The sequence below is a fragment of the Mycothermus thermophilus genome (genome assembly GCF_041956435.1).
Source record: "Mycothermus thermophilus strain CBS 625.91 unplaced genomic scaffold VTJ04scaffold_7, whole genome shotgun sequence".
Taxonomy (NCBI): Eukaryota; Fungi; Ascomycota; class Sordariomycetes; order Sordariales; family Chaetomiaceae; genus Mycothermus; species Mycothermus thermophilus.
This window is the reverse complement of record NW_027191433.1, coordinates 1,601,339-1,613,386: the sequence shown is the minus strand read 5'-3', so window position 1 is coordinate 1,613,386 and position 12,048 is coordinate 1,601,339. Positions and strand designations below refer to the sequence as shown.

Genomic DNA, 12,048 nt, shown 5'->3' with positions numbered 1-12,048 from the left:
GGAAACCGGTCCCTATCGAGTTCCCAAGTGACATCTCTCTGCTTTGCTTCCTGGAACTAAAATAATTTTCTGGGAAAGAGCACCCGAACAGGCAAACATTTGTTGCAACCCCTTCCACTCCATGTCACGTCCTAAAAACTTTCTCCCTTCAAGCATCTCATCCACACTCAAACGCACATCCCATTCCCACACAAAGCCAACACCAAAACCAAGTGTCCGTCAAGCCATGTCAAGTAATAACCAGACTAACAACGACGACGCGCTCGCCGATCCCAGGAGCGACACGACCCCGAGACACGACGATTCCCAGAACAACACCGAATAAGACTTGCATCCGTCAAGAATATGCGGACGAAGCATCAAAGGCTAACGAACCTAGACCTGCGTCAACCCGAGCTTCAGCCGACAAAATGTATGACTGTCGTTCGCACACGCTCGACGAAAAGATTGCGCTCCTGAACCAGGCTGAGAGCCAAGCAGAGAGGATCAAAACGGAGTTCTCGCACCTAGCAGAATTGATGAACACCATCAAAGACGGTTTGCGCGAGAAACTTGAGAACGAGAGTAGTCTCTCACAGGAGGAGATGGAAGAGATGAATCGGGGCTTCACGACGCTGCGCAAGTTAATCAGGGACATAGATGATGATCTTGGGCCGTCCGCCGACGCCCCCGCGACAGCTCAGTCGACCACCTAGTAACAAAAGTACAAGCAGGAGGATGCCATGCCTCCCGGGAGTGGAGGTTGCTGTTGCTGCTGCTGGCGAGGAAAAAAGACTGTGGTCATGTGAGCAAGAGTAGATAACTGGAAACGGATCTCCTCACGGAGGGATGGTTTGAGCGACAAATGAAATCTGGTAGAGAAATGGCATCCTGAAGAGCAATCTCAGGCCGCATGAAGAGGAACGCAATCTCAAAATTCCGCTGTGTCGTGAATGCTGCTCGAAGCCCAAGGCTTCAAACCAAACTCAAGGGAACGCAATGCCACAACATCCCTCCCACCGCTCCAAGCCCCTCTGACCTTCTTTCCGCTAGTCCCAATCCTACAACTATCCCTGTCCACGTGACGCCTCGCCACCCTTTTTCTCCTTCTCCTCCACCTCTTGTTGTTGTTGTTCCTGTCCCTGTCGATACTGGTGGTGGTGGTGATGAAGAAGATGAAGATGCCGGTGACGCTGCCCCTGCTGCCCCCCACTTCCCTGCTGTCCACCTGACCCTAAAAGATTTGACACATCCGCCGGGGGCCTCAAGCTCAACCATGGCTGGGGATTATTCGGGTCCGACGGACCAGGTGGACACGCCGACGCTCGTCTGGGACCGGAGGGCTGGAGAAGAAAGAGCGCCGGCATCCCCGTCTTCGGCGGGCCCTCTGCCAACGCCCCCGGCGCAGACGCTCTGCGATGGGCTTCTTCCAAGCTCACGCCCGGTCCACCGACGCCGGTGGGCAGCGCGGGCGGCGCCCAGGTGATGTGGCCGAATGTACCCTGCATTGCTGGCGCCGAGACGGGGCCGAAGCTGGGCTCATCAGCAGCAGCAGGGGGAGGAGGAGGAGGAGGAGGTTGGTGAGGAGAGGCACTTCCAGTTAGTCCGGGCTGGTGTTGTCTTCCCAAGGGTGTAATCTCCTCCTTCTCCTTGCCCTTCCATTTCTTTTCTTTGGGCTCCTCCCCCTCTTCTTCCTCCCCTTCCTCCTGACCCTCATACAGAGATGAACTCGCCGTGCGCATGGGAGGCGGAGGCTGCACAACGCCAGGCGACAAGCCACTTACGCCCTGTGGCTCTCCCCCTTCAGAAGCTGCCGGCGTAGCTCCGGCTCCGGCTCCTGTTAACGTAGCTGGTAGGTCAATGGTAGGTGCAAACACCGATGAAGCTGCCGACTCGACCTCTCCAGTGACCTCTGCAGTGAAGGAGGCTTGGTGCGTTGGCAGCGGCGGTAGCTGGGGCGGTACAGACGGAGTTGTCTCTTGCTCCTCTTCGGGCCAGACCACTGGTTCAGTGCCTTGCCATGGTGCCGCCGGGGTCGGTTTCGGCGGTGCCGTTTGGGGTTGGCCTGGTACAGTCTGCGGATGTTGTCCCAGCTGTGACTGTGGTTGAGCTCCCTCTGTGATAGTTTGCAACTGTTGTGGTGCTGCTGGTGCTGTCTGGGGCTGATTCAGGGACTCGGAGATAGAACGAGGACCAATGGATTCTTGGATCGCTTGAGTACCCATCGGATGTGGCGTACTGGTCCCAATCTGTTGTCCCTGTTGTTCTTGCTGCTGTAACTGCTGAGCTGAATCCGACCCCGATTGTTCTCTCGATCCCTCCGTGATGGGCACCAGTTGATGCGGTTCCCATTCCGGCAGAGGCGGCAGTGCTGGTGCAGTGGCCGTTGACGTGTCGACCTCATACACTATTGACCCATCCTTTTTTGATGAGGACTTCGACAATTTGTGCTTCAACTTCTTGAGGTTCCTCACTGGCGATTTACATGCCGCCCAAAAGCCCGGAATCTTTCGAGGTTTCTTCTCATCATCGCCGTCGTTACTACCAGCGCCGCCAGGTCCCCCAACAGCACTCTGAACGCCTCCTGAACTTCCTCCTCTTATCCCAACCATACCACCACGTTTCCATCCACCGCCGTCCCTATTTATCTGACACCAATGCCGTGAACTCTGTCTGACGCTTGCCTGTCGTGAGGCGCACTAGTCACCCCTCGATATAGCGTTCCGGTCAGCAAACGGATTATCCTCGTCGTCATTGTCTTCCTCCCCTGACGAGTCAGCCGCGGCCTGCCTCGAGGAGGTGGGACGCGGGGGGAGCATGCTTGGCTTGGTTGCAGCTGATGGTCTCGGCGGAGGCACGCGACGCGGAGATGTTGTTGGAGAGCCGATGCTGAGAGCAGCCATTTCAACCGTGGGACTGCTTGGAGAGGCCGGCTCTTTGCCCTTGGCCTTTTCCGTCATCACTGGAGACGAGTTAGATATGCACGGAGAATCAGAAGTTGGGTGGGAAAGCATACTCCGATAGATGTGTGCCTGCTCGGCAAGCTCGTCATCCGAGTCACTGTCGGCATCCACGGAACGGTCGAGCTGCTCAAACGTCATGAGCGCCGTAACCAGCTGGTCGTTGGCCTGGAGCAAGCTGCCAAGGTACTCAGGGGATTCGACATGGTAGATGTAACGGAGGATCTTCCTGCGGAGTTGTTTGCATGCTTCGAACTGCTGCACTGCAACTGGGTTCTCCGAAATCCGCTCTTTCTCTCGATTGATAGATTGCAGCGTGTTGGTCAGGTTGGTGGCGGCAAGCAGTGCCTCGCCGATATGGGTCTTCATCTGGTCTTTCTCGGCTTCGAAGTTGAACGGCTTTGAACGTTTGGACTTCTTGTCCTTCTTTTTGGGCGACTCATACGTGCCCCGGAACGCCGATGGCTGAGACCGAGATGACGTCCTGGAGTGAGTCCCAGATGAAGGTCCTGGCTGGGCCTTGTCTTCCTCTTCATCATCTTCGCCAAACGGGTTCTCCGTCTCCTTGATGACCTTGGATCGTTCTTGTGTGACGACTTGCTTGCGCCGAGGGAGTTGCTGAGGAGTGTCAGCACAAAGAAGCATGGAGAACGCATTCGATGAAAGCGAACCTTGTAGAGGTTGGCAACCTCGTACATCCCTGGGGTGTTCTTGTACTCGGCGGCCCAGCTGGCAAAGAGTTCCGAGCACTTCTTCTTTACCTCCGGGTCCGAGAGGGTGGCAGTGCCGCAGAAACGCAGGCGCTCAAGGAGTGCCTCATCGGCGAAGTTACGCTGAAAATGCGGGCCGGCATTCTGGATCAGGCCGTCGAGCAGGGTCAGGGCTCGGAGCTGGCGATGTAGATTTCCGTATTTGAGTTTCTTCCGAATGGCGCGTGCAGCCTCAGAAGGGCCTGTGGGTTGGAGGTTAACAACCTCAACGAGCTCCGGGATGCCGCTGAGGTCATCGACGGGGATGTTCTCGCTAGTCAGCCGTTCGATACAGACGGTGACAGCTGTGTAAGGCTTCTTCTGTGGGAGCGTTAGATCTGGCTGGTATGCTGCGTTCCAAAGCAGGGAGGCTCACTTGGGAGAACATGGTGGCTGGTCCAGATGCCCGAAGCTCGCTTGCCGGTCTGGGATAAACTCAGTGTTAAAAGAATGAGAGTTGGCAAACTAGCAGATGAGGTGCTGGTCAATGTACAAAAGTATAATTTCGCTGTCCCAATGAGGTGGTCGTGAACGTCAAGGTGTGCGCTAAGGGTATCAGACTGTGGAATCCAGCTCCCAGTATCGGGCTGAGGTAGGTCGATGCCTATGCCTAGGTATCGGATGGGCGGCGAAGCAATCTGGGATCGTCCAGCAGCACGGCTGCTCTTGTTTATGACGAAGTTGCAGTGTTGGTCGGGAGTGATGTTGTGTTTCGGAAGTGAGACTAAGAGCCTCAGCTGCTCAAAAGGGCAATCACGGGGCAGTTTGTTGGTGTGCCTGGAGCTTCGGAGCGACCACGGGCTCAAAACAAGGAGTCACACAATGAAAGAAAAGGAGCCACAACAACGTATCTCCGAGGATCCTGCCTACTTGTTTCAGATGAGATTTGGAAGGAGCCCTCAAAAGAGCCTGACTGATGTTTGGCAAGCCCAAGCCGTCGCTCAGCCATCTCGCGGGAGCTCCCAGGTTGGCAAGTACCCCGCGAAGCCCCACTTTTAGAGTTCCCGCGGGGTCACTCGTCATCAGCATCGGCTGTTGCAGAAGTCCCGGCCTTAATACGAGGGAATGACTATCGATTGCTTGTCACGCCATCACTATTTCTGGGTACCAAAGAGCATTTCATGATGGTTTATACCACTCCCAAACGAGAAGACAAAAATGCCCATTCTGAACGGTCTACTTTGTATTGTGTATATTCATCTCATGCCCATATGAGTCTTCGTAACAGAAGAAAGACCTGAGTCTGATCCCATCCACAAACACCGATAGAGCCATGTTTGCATATCACCGACTCATCCCTCAGCCGAGTACAAAACCCAAAATACTATAACCACCAGCTCAACGCATGTAAGTCGCCGGATGAGGAGCCCTCTCCTTGATTGCCAACCGAGCTTGCAAGAAATCCTTGTTCTTGGTGTTCTCCCATTCCTCCTTCTTTCCCTTGGTGACAATGGCTCTTGTCCGCTTGTCATCAAGAGTTGTGATGCCCAGACCCCTCATGTCCCTGGGAATCAGGGCACGGGACCGTGGGTTGCGATCCCTGCCTCGGGTGGCCTCGTCGCCATCGATATCCATCGCGTCCTCGCCCTTGGCCGCCTCAATGGCCAAGCGCTCTGCCCGCTCCTCAGCTGTGGGATAGCGGTACAGGTTCTGGCGGTAGTACCTAGCAAGCGAGCGGTGGCCGACAGACTTTCCGCCAGGCAGATGGAGCTCGTAGTCATCATAAAAGACGGCAACGGGCCGTTTGCTTGACTGGGCATGGAAGCCGTCAGCTTGCTTATGTACTCGGGCCGTGCTGCGAGAATGGTGCTTGTGCTTGTTGAGCCGGTCGTATTGGTGATAGTGCTGATCCGCGGGCACCGCAGTGAGGTCCTCAGTATCGAGCGATGATGCGTCGCTGTCGGTCTCCCAATCCCCATCATCCATAACCTCGTCGCCATCTTCAGTTTCGATCTTGGTTTCGCGATGCGCCCCGAGCTTGGCACCAGCGTTCTGAGACTCTTCCTCCTCGTCGGATACATCTTCCCACTCGCCATCAGAGTAGGTGCTGCGGAAGTCGTAGAAATCGCCAATCTCGAGCTGCTCTTCCTCCGTGGTATACGGAATTTGGCAGTGTCCTTTGTCGCGCATATGCGTTTGCACGGCGAACACGTTGGCCTTCATCTTGCCACAGACGAGACACTCGTTCAGCTCAAACACCTTCTTCTGGAGGTAGCCAAGAAGGCCTTCCAGGTCGACAAGGTATTGCCTCTCTGGCAGGAACATGCCATGAACCTTTTCCATATGGGCGACATTGAGAGGTGGCGTCTCAGACTCGTGGTTGCAGAACAGGCATGTCTTTGGTGTTGGGGATGCGGTGCTCTTGGCTTCGGTTGCGGCCACTGGAGTCGCGCTTTGTATTTGTTCCTCGCTGGAGGATTGGGAAATGGGATGCTCGGGCCTGTTCTGTTCCTGGGCCAACAAATGGGGGTTGGAAGGACGCTTGACTGGGGACGCTGGTTCATCAAGCCCTGTCTTCTTGAGCCCCTCGACAACCTCGTTGAACTCTTCTTCAGCTTCCGAATCTGCCACCGACTCCGCTGCTGGCTCGCCGAGTGAGAACGACATGGAGCTAGCTTCGTCGTCATTCTTCCCGGTAGGCTTTGTCGCTCTCGCAGCTGCCTTGGCCTTGTGCTTAGCGCTACTGAGGTGATTCCGGAAGGAGTTCTCGCTGTAGTACGTTTTCTGGCATGCCTCGCAAGTTTGCTCGAATCCGGCTTTGTCGGCTTGGGCGGTGGTTGCGGCGCGGGCTTGAAGGACCTTTTCGGTGAACACCTCGGAGGAGATGGGGGGAAGGGACGCGACGCGGCGCTTCAGATTGTAACGGCTGTCTGTGTGAGCATAGAGCCGACGGGGAGGATGGAGGATCACTCACTGCCAGTCGGTCCGCATATGACCTTTCTGGAGGTCGCTGTTGCGGAATGCGACCTGACAGGTGTTACAGGTGTACGGATGCGAAAGGTTCGTCGTCATGTCGCTGCCAGGGGCAGTCCTGCTGCCAGAAATGGTCGCCATGATTTCTGGGTATTGAATTTCTCGTCTACAAAGACCGTCGCGGAGTGTTGTGGTGGTTGACTCAAATGAGGAACGGTCTTGTGGACGTGGGGATAAATTTCAAAAGATGGCGGGGCAGTTGGCGTCACTGATGCTTGGCGTGCGCAAACCCTGGCCCGCCTTGGAAGATCTGACAAATGCAACGACCCAAAGACAAGCGCATCCACTCGGTCGGCACTGGGAACTCGCCAATCTCAATCCGTAACTTGTGCTTTCTGAGTCGTGGAGTACGTAATGTTAATCGTAGCTCTCAGATCCCGGAGTAAAATGAAGAGAACATCATGTATCCCAAGACACAAGATGTCTTGTATTACTAATCGTTAAGATTGAGTTAAAAACCTGGAAGACACAGCAACTTGTGTTGAGTGCAGCAGGGCGACTGCTAGAACAACGGAAGGACCCACATTTTGCCCAGGCGCCCCAGCTCCGGTCCCAGGGTCCAGGGTTATGACCAGGGTCGGGCCTGGGCGCTGCAGGCAGCCTGAACCGTCCCAGCGTCGCTGAGATGGAACGACTCCGAAAGACGGGACAGCCTCACGCACTCGGAACCCTCCACGTCCTATTTGCAGGTCGAGGTTCATCCTGCATGACGCCCTTGCCGCCCGGTCAGGAAACTTTGACCTCATAACCTGACAACATCGGCTCCCAAAACTTCAACCTGCCGCTTCCATTCTCTCAGCCTTACCATCAGTAAGCCAGCGCAATCTCGCGTTTTCCGGCGACAACGCCACACCACTTCGCTCTTCCTGCGTCGCCTCCGCCGCACCCCCCATCCTTCGTCGGCATCATCGTCCTTCCCAAACAGCGTTTCAGCGATTTGCCGTTTCATCCGTTCGTCCCGATACTTCCAGTCCTTCCCGCAACATACCGGTCTTGATAGCGAAGTCTACCTGATATCCATGTCATGACGGGCGACAGCATGCGGCCCGCCAGCGCTGGCGCCCACAACTCCAACGTCGCCGACGATGTCGACCTCCTCGCTGGGCTCTGGGAAGAAGCTCGATTTCCCAGGTTGCCGTGCGACGCGCCCAGCGAGCTGCGCGATCTAGTCGACGATATTGACAACCCGAGGCGTGTTTATGCCATTCACAAGGCCAGCCGCCGCCATAACTTCCAACAGCTGGTTCAAAAGTGAGTGTTGAACATCCGTGGATTCCTGTGCGGCCCGTCGACTAACCTTCGACTCCTTTGCAGGTACATTGTACAGCTCCGCGAAGGCTGCGGCTCTGAGCTCTGCGACACATCGACATGCTTCACCTGCCGGAAGAGAGTCGTTGGCCGCGCGCCGGTCGGCCGTTACAACCCAACGAGCGCGAGAACCCTGGCGCTTTACCTCGCAAGCCAGGACAATCCCGAGAATGGTCTCTGTCCTCATCTCAAACCGCCCAAAGGGCCGCCCACCTCCGTGAACTCCCTGATATTTGTGCCAAACCAGAAGCAGAGGTTACGTGATGCCCACGCGTCCACCTCTTCGAAAACACAACCCGGTCATAACCGTACGAGCCCAGCTAAACCAACCGATCGCAATGGGTTGCCGCCGTCCCCTATGAGAAGTCGAAGTGGCACGGTGGATGGCCGGAGGACGGAGAAGGTGTCTAGGCCGACTGCGGTGCGTCGGGCATCAGCGACGGAAGATCGTCCTCAAAGTCCCGGCTTTACTATTGTGGAACAGCCTACCAGCAAAGACCATCGCTCATTTGCCGCCAACGTCTTCAATACTGTTGCGTTCAAAATGCTCGAGTGGTTAACACCGGCGGCTCTGGAAGACATGTCCAAGAAGGCCAGGGTTTTCAGGGAGGATTCGGTGCCCGAAAGCGCAGAGGCATCTGCAAAGACGCCTGTCGATACACCAGCAAAACAAGCCAAACAAGAAACTCCGCAACAGGTAAATGAGAAGGTTCAACAGCCCTCGCCATCGCAAACACCCGCAGAACCACCGTCGGACCCGAACAGGGACACACAACGCGGACAGGAAAATGGAGAACAAAGTCAAGCTGGTCGAGATGCTCCTGCTTCAAAGAACCAACAGCAGCAACGCGAACCGTCTCCGCCGCCACGCTCAGTCCATCCCCGCCGCAATTCAAACGCTAAACTAAGGACATCGACCGGTCCGAAGCCGAAACGACAGTTGTCAATAGATCCCTATTCCCCTGACCCGGCAACGGAAGAGCCATACGCTGCGTTGGGGAGGTCACCCCGAACTGCCGGCGGCGCGACAGATAAGGGCGCACGCACTAAGCCCACCGGTTCGAGCATTGCGCGACCCATCTCCCAACTGACCTCGGCTGGGTTCTTTGATGGTGTCTCACTGGAGAGGATGCCATCCCCCAAGAGCCTTGATCGGACGACGAGGACGAGCAGGACTTCATTGACCAGAGCGCAGTCTGGTGAATCAGGCAGCCCCAGGCTTTCCAGCACCAATTCGGCTGTCCCCTCAGACAAGTCCAGCAGTGATGGCTCAATGGGGGCGGCCCAGGAATCGGAGTTGGAAGACGATGGTTTATTGCCCCAAGCGCTGTCCCGCCTCGATGCTGATGTTGTCGACTTTGTTTGTGATGTCATGCAGCAAGATGGCACTGCCGAAAATCACATGTTGGAGCCCCGGATAGTATCCAAACCTCCGAGCCGGCAGGCCAAATCCTTGAAGAGGAGGAATCGTCCGGCGGCTGGGAATGTCAATCTGAAACTGGAGTGGAAGCTCTTTATTGAGCAGACCCTTTTCTATGTCCTCAGCGACCCCCAACTAGCGCTCCGTTCCTTTACCAGGAAAGGCCAGCTCTACGATTCCCACACCCTCTGGTACTGCATGCTCAGGTTGACGCGGGTTGCCCCAAGCTTGGTATTTCACAGCCTGTGGCTAGCTGCGGGCCACCTGTTTGCTCCGCCCAAGATGCTCCAGAGCCTGAGGTCGCCTACGACCAAGGTCTTCCCCAAGTCTCAACCGTCTCTCTCGAATTTGGAGGCCGGACGGCTCCTTTCCATCTGCTTGCATGCACTGGTTGCCGCTGCGCCTCTTGTTACCGACTCCCAACATCTCTACGATATTTCGAGGCTTCGTGCCCACGGATTGAGCCTTTCCGGCCGGGGTCCTGAGACACAGCGCATTGTTGAGAGCGAGCCACCGATCGATCTTTGCTTACAATACGAAGATGTGTTCACGGATGACTTGGCACTGCGACTTGCCAGGCGGTTGTTCGCCGCCATCCCAACACGCCGTCAGTTTGACGCGCTGTGCGAGTCCAACATCGGACCGGACGAACAACAGGAGGAAGGGGGCGTGTTGGCACCGCTGTTCTCGCAGCTGGATCTGAACTCGGATGCGGTCTATGTTCTAGACTTTCCGATCCCGGATCGCGCTCTGCATGAAACGCGTGTGCCGGTTCTACTCTTGGACTGGGCGAGGGCTGTGATGCTTCACGACTGGGACGGATCACCTGAGGTGCCAGGGGATGGTCCCATCGGCGGCGCCCTCGCCCTCATCGAGGCTCTTTGTAAGTGTCCCTGCCCTTATGATTTGGAATGTGTTCATCAACTGACCCTTCCATAGACAAGAAACGCCATGAACTGGCGTTGAGCGACGATCGGTTCCTTTTCGAGTATCTCGCCGAGCGCCTGGACACCTTCACAATGCCGATCGCATGGCTTTCACACACGCCGTCAAAGCAACGCGCCCATCTTCTCGATTACCCCTATATTTTCAACGAGTCGACTCTGGTAACCTATTTCCGCGCCATCAACTTCTCCCGAATGAACCGCGCGTTTGAGGAGGCGGCGTCCGTTCACGACAGGATTCTAGGAATCACTCAGCGGGCTGGTTTGAATCAGTACCATAGGGAGATCCTGATGGATCGGTTGAAGCAGGCCAGCACAAAGTATCTGGTCCTGGATATCCGGAGAGGATCGGTGCTCGAGGATGCGTTCGACCAGCTGTGGCGTCGTGAGGAGCGCGAGCTGCTCAGGCCGCTCAAAGTTCATCTCGGCGAGTCCACGGGCGAGGAGGGTTTCGACTCGGGCGGTGTCCAACAGGAGTTCTTCCGTCTAGCTATTGCTGAAGCCCTCGACCCTGACCGCGGCGCCTTTACCATCGACGAACGCACGCGCATGGCCTGGTTCCTGCCGGGGTCCGCGGAGGAGGAATGGCGCTTCGAACTCATCGGGCTGCTTGTCTCACTGGCGGTTTACAATGGCCTCACTCTGCCCGTCACCTTCCCCAAGGCTCTCTACCGCAAGCTGCTCAACCAACCCGTCACGGAGCTCCATCACATCGCCGACGGCTGGCCCGACCTTGCCAGCGGCTTGACCGCCCTGCTCGAATGGGACGAGAAGGACGGCAAAGTCGAGGATGTGTTTGCCCGCACGTACGAGTTCTCCGTCTCCGTCTTCGGCAAGCACGTCACCCGCGAGATGAAGCCCCTTTCTGCCGACCGCCGCGACAGCCAAGACTCCGACTCGTGGCCTCAGTTTGGCGACCACGACGCCTCCCTACCATCTACCCCATCCCCAGAGCAGGAAGAGGAAGCCCCGCTGGTGACCAAAGAAAACCGCCACGCCTACGTCGCCGACTATATCCGGTACCTCACCGACGTGTCCGTCCGGCCGCAGTACGAAGCCTTCGCCCGCGGCTTCCACACCTGCCTCCACCCCAAGTCCCTGCAGCTCTTCACCCCGAGCCTGCTGCAATCCGTCGTCGAGGGCGTGCAGGAGATCGACATCGCCGAGCTGCGGCGTCACGCGCGCTACGTCGGCTGGGACGCGTCCCACCGCACCGTCAGGGACTTTTGGAGCGTGGTGAAAAAGTACGACGAGCGCATGAAGCGCAAGCTGCTCGAGTTTGTGACGGCGAGCGACCGGATCCCCGTCGGCGGCGTCAAGAACCTGATGTTTGTGGTGCAGCGCAACGGGACGGAGGATAACCCGGCGGGAAGGCTGCCGACGTCGTATACGTGCTACGGCACGCTGCTGTTGCCCGAGTATAAGGATAAGGAGATGTTGAGGGAGCGGTTGGGCATGGCGTTGGAGAATGCGCAGGGGTTTGGGTTTGCTTGATTTCTTCTGCATCTTTAGTGCTTAGGCTTTTATATTGGCTCCTTCGCCGTTCTCTTTGGCTTTTCCTCGGTTGTTTGTACATAGGCGCTTAAGGATGATGATGGGTAGGGAGGTACCTCAGGAAGAACGCAAGCGCAGCAGCTTCAGCGCATACACTTGGTCATGACATCTAAGCGAAGGCTTCACTTTCTCCGACTACTATTGCTTCTGTCTAACTGTGT

General features: G+C 56.5%; 5 protein-coding genes across 5 annotated transcripts; 2 read left to right on the top strand and 3 right to left on the bottom strand.

Moving 5' to 3' along the window:
* Nucleotides 1–410: 410 nt before the first annotated feature.
* On the top strand, nt 411–695 carry VTJ04DRAFT_10147 (uncharacterized protein; the record flags this gene model as incomplete). Its single annotated transcript, XM_069357855.1, has 1 exon — nt 411–695. The coding sequence occupies one exon, from the start codon at nt 411–413 to the stop codon at nt 693–695; it is 285 nt and encodes a 94-aa protein (XP_069214882.1).
* A 351-nt stretch (nt 696–1,046) lies between these two features.
* VTJ04DRAFT_10146 (uncharacterized protein) lies at nt 1,047–2,204 on the bottom strand (the record flags this gene model as incomplete). Its single annotated transcript, XM_069357854.1, has 1 exon — nt 1,047–2,204. The coding sequence occupies one exon, from the start codon at nt 2,202–2,204 to the stop codon at nt 1,047–1,049; it is 1,158 nt and encodes a 385-aa protein (XP_069214881.1).
* Nucleotides 2,205–2,678: 474 nt separating this feature from the next.
* VTJ04DRAFT_10145 (uncharacterized protein) lies at nt 2,679–4,076 on the bottom strand (the record flags this gene model as incomplete). The annotated part of the gene is made up of 4 exons (XM_069357853.1): nt 2,679–2,941; nt 2,996–3,557; nt 3,611–4,009; nt 4,065–4,076. The coding sequence occupies 4 exons, from the start codon at nt 4,074–4,076 to the stop codon at nt 2,679–2,681; spliced, it is 1,236 nt and encodes a 411-aa protein (XP_069214880.1).
* Nucleotides 4,077–5,026: 950 nt separating this feature from the next.
* Nucleotides 5,027–6,742, bottom strand: VTJ04DRAFT_10144 (uncharacterized protein; the record flags this gene model as incomplete). Its single annotated transcript, XM_069357852.1, has 2 exons — nt 5,027–6,554; nt 6,603–6,742. The coding sequence occupies 2 exons, from the start codon at nt 6,740–6,742 to the stop codon at nt 5,027–5,029; spliced, it is 1,668 nt and encodes a 555-aa protein (XP_069214879.1).
* A 943-nt stretch (nt 6,743–7,685) lies between these two features.
* VTJ04DRAFT_10143 (uncharacterized protein) lies at nt 7,686–11,827 on the top strand (the record flags this gene model as incomplete). Its single annotated transcript, XM_069357851.1, has 3 exons — nt 7,686–7,912; nt 7,976–10,272; nt 10,329–11,827. 3 exons carry the CDS (start codon nt 7,686–7,688, stop codon nt 11,825–11,827), a joined length of 4,023 nt encoding a protein of 1,340 aa, XP_069214878.1.
* Between the last annotated feature and the right edge of the window lie 221 nt (nt 11,828–12,048).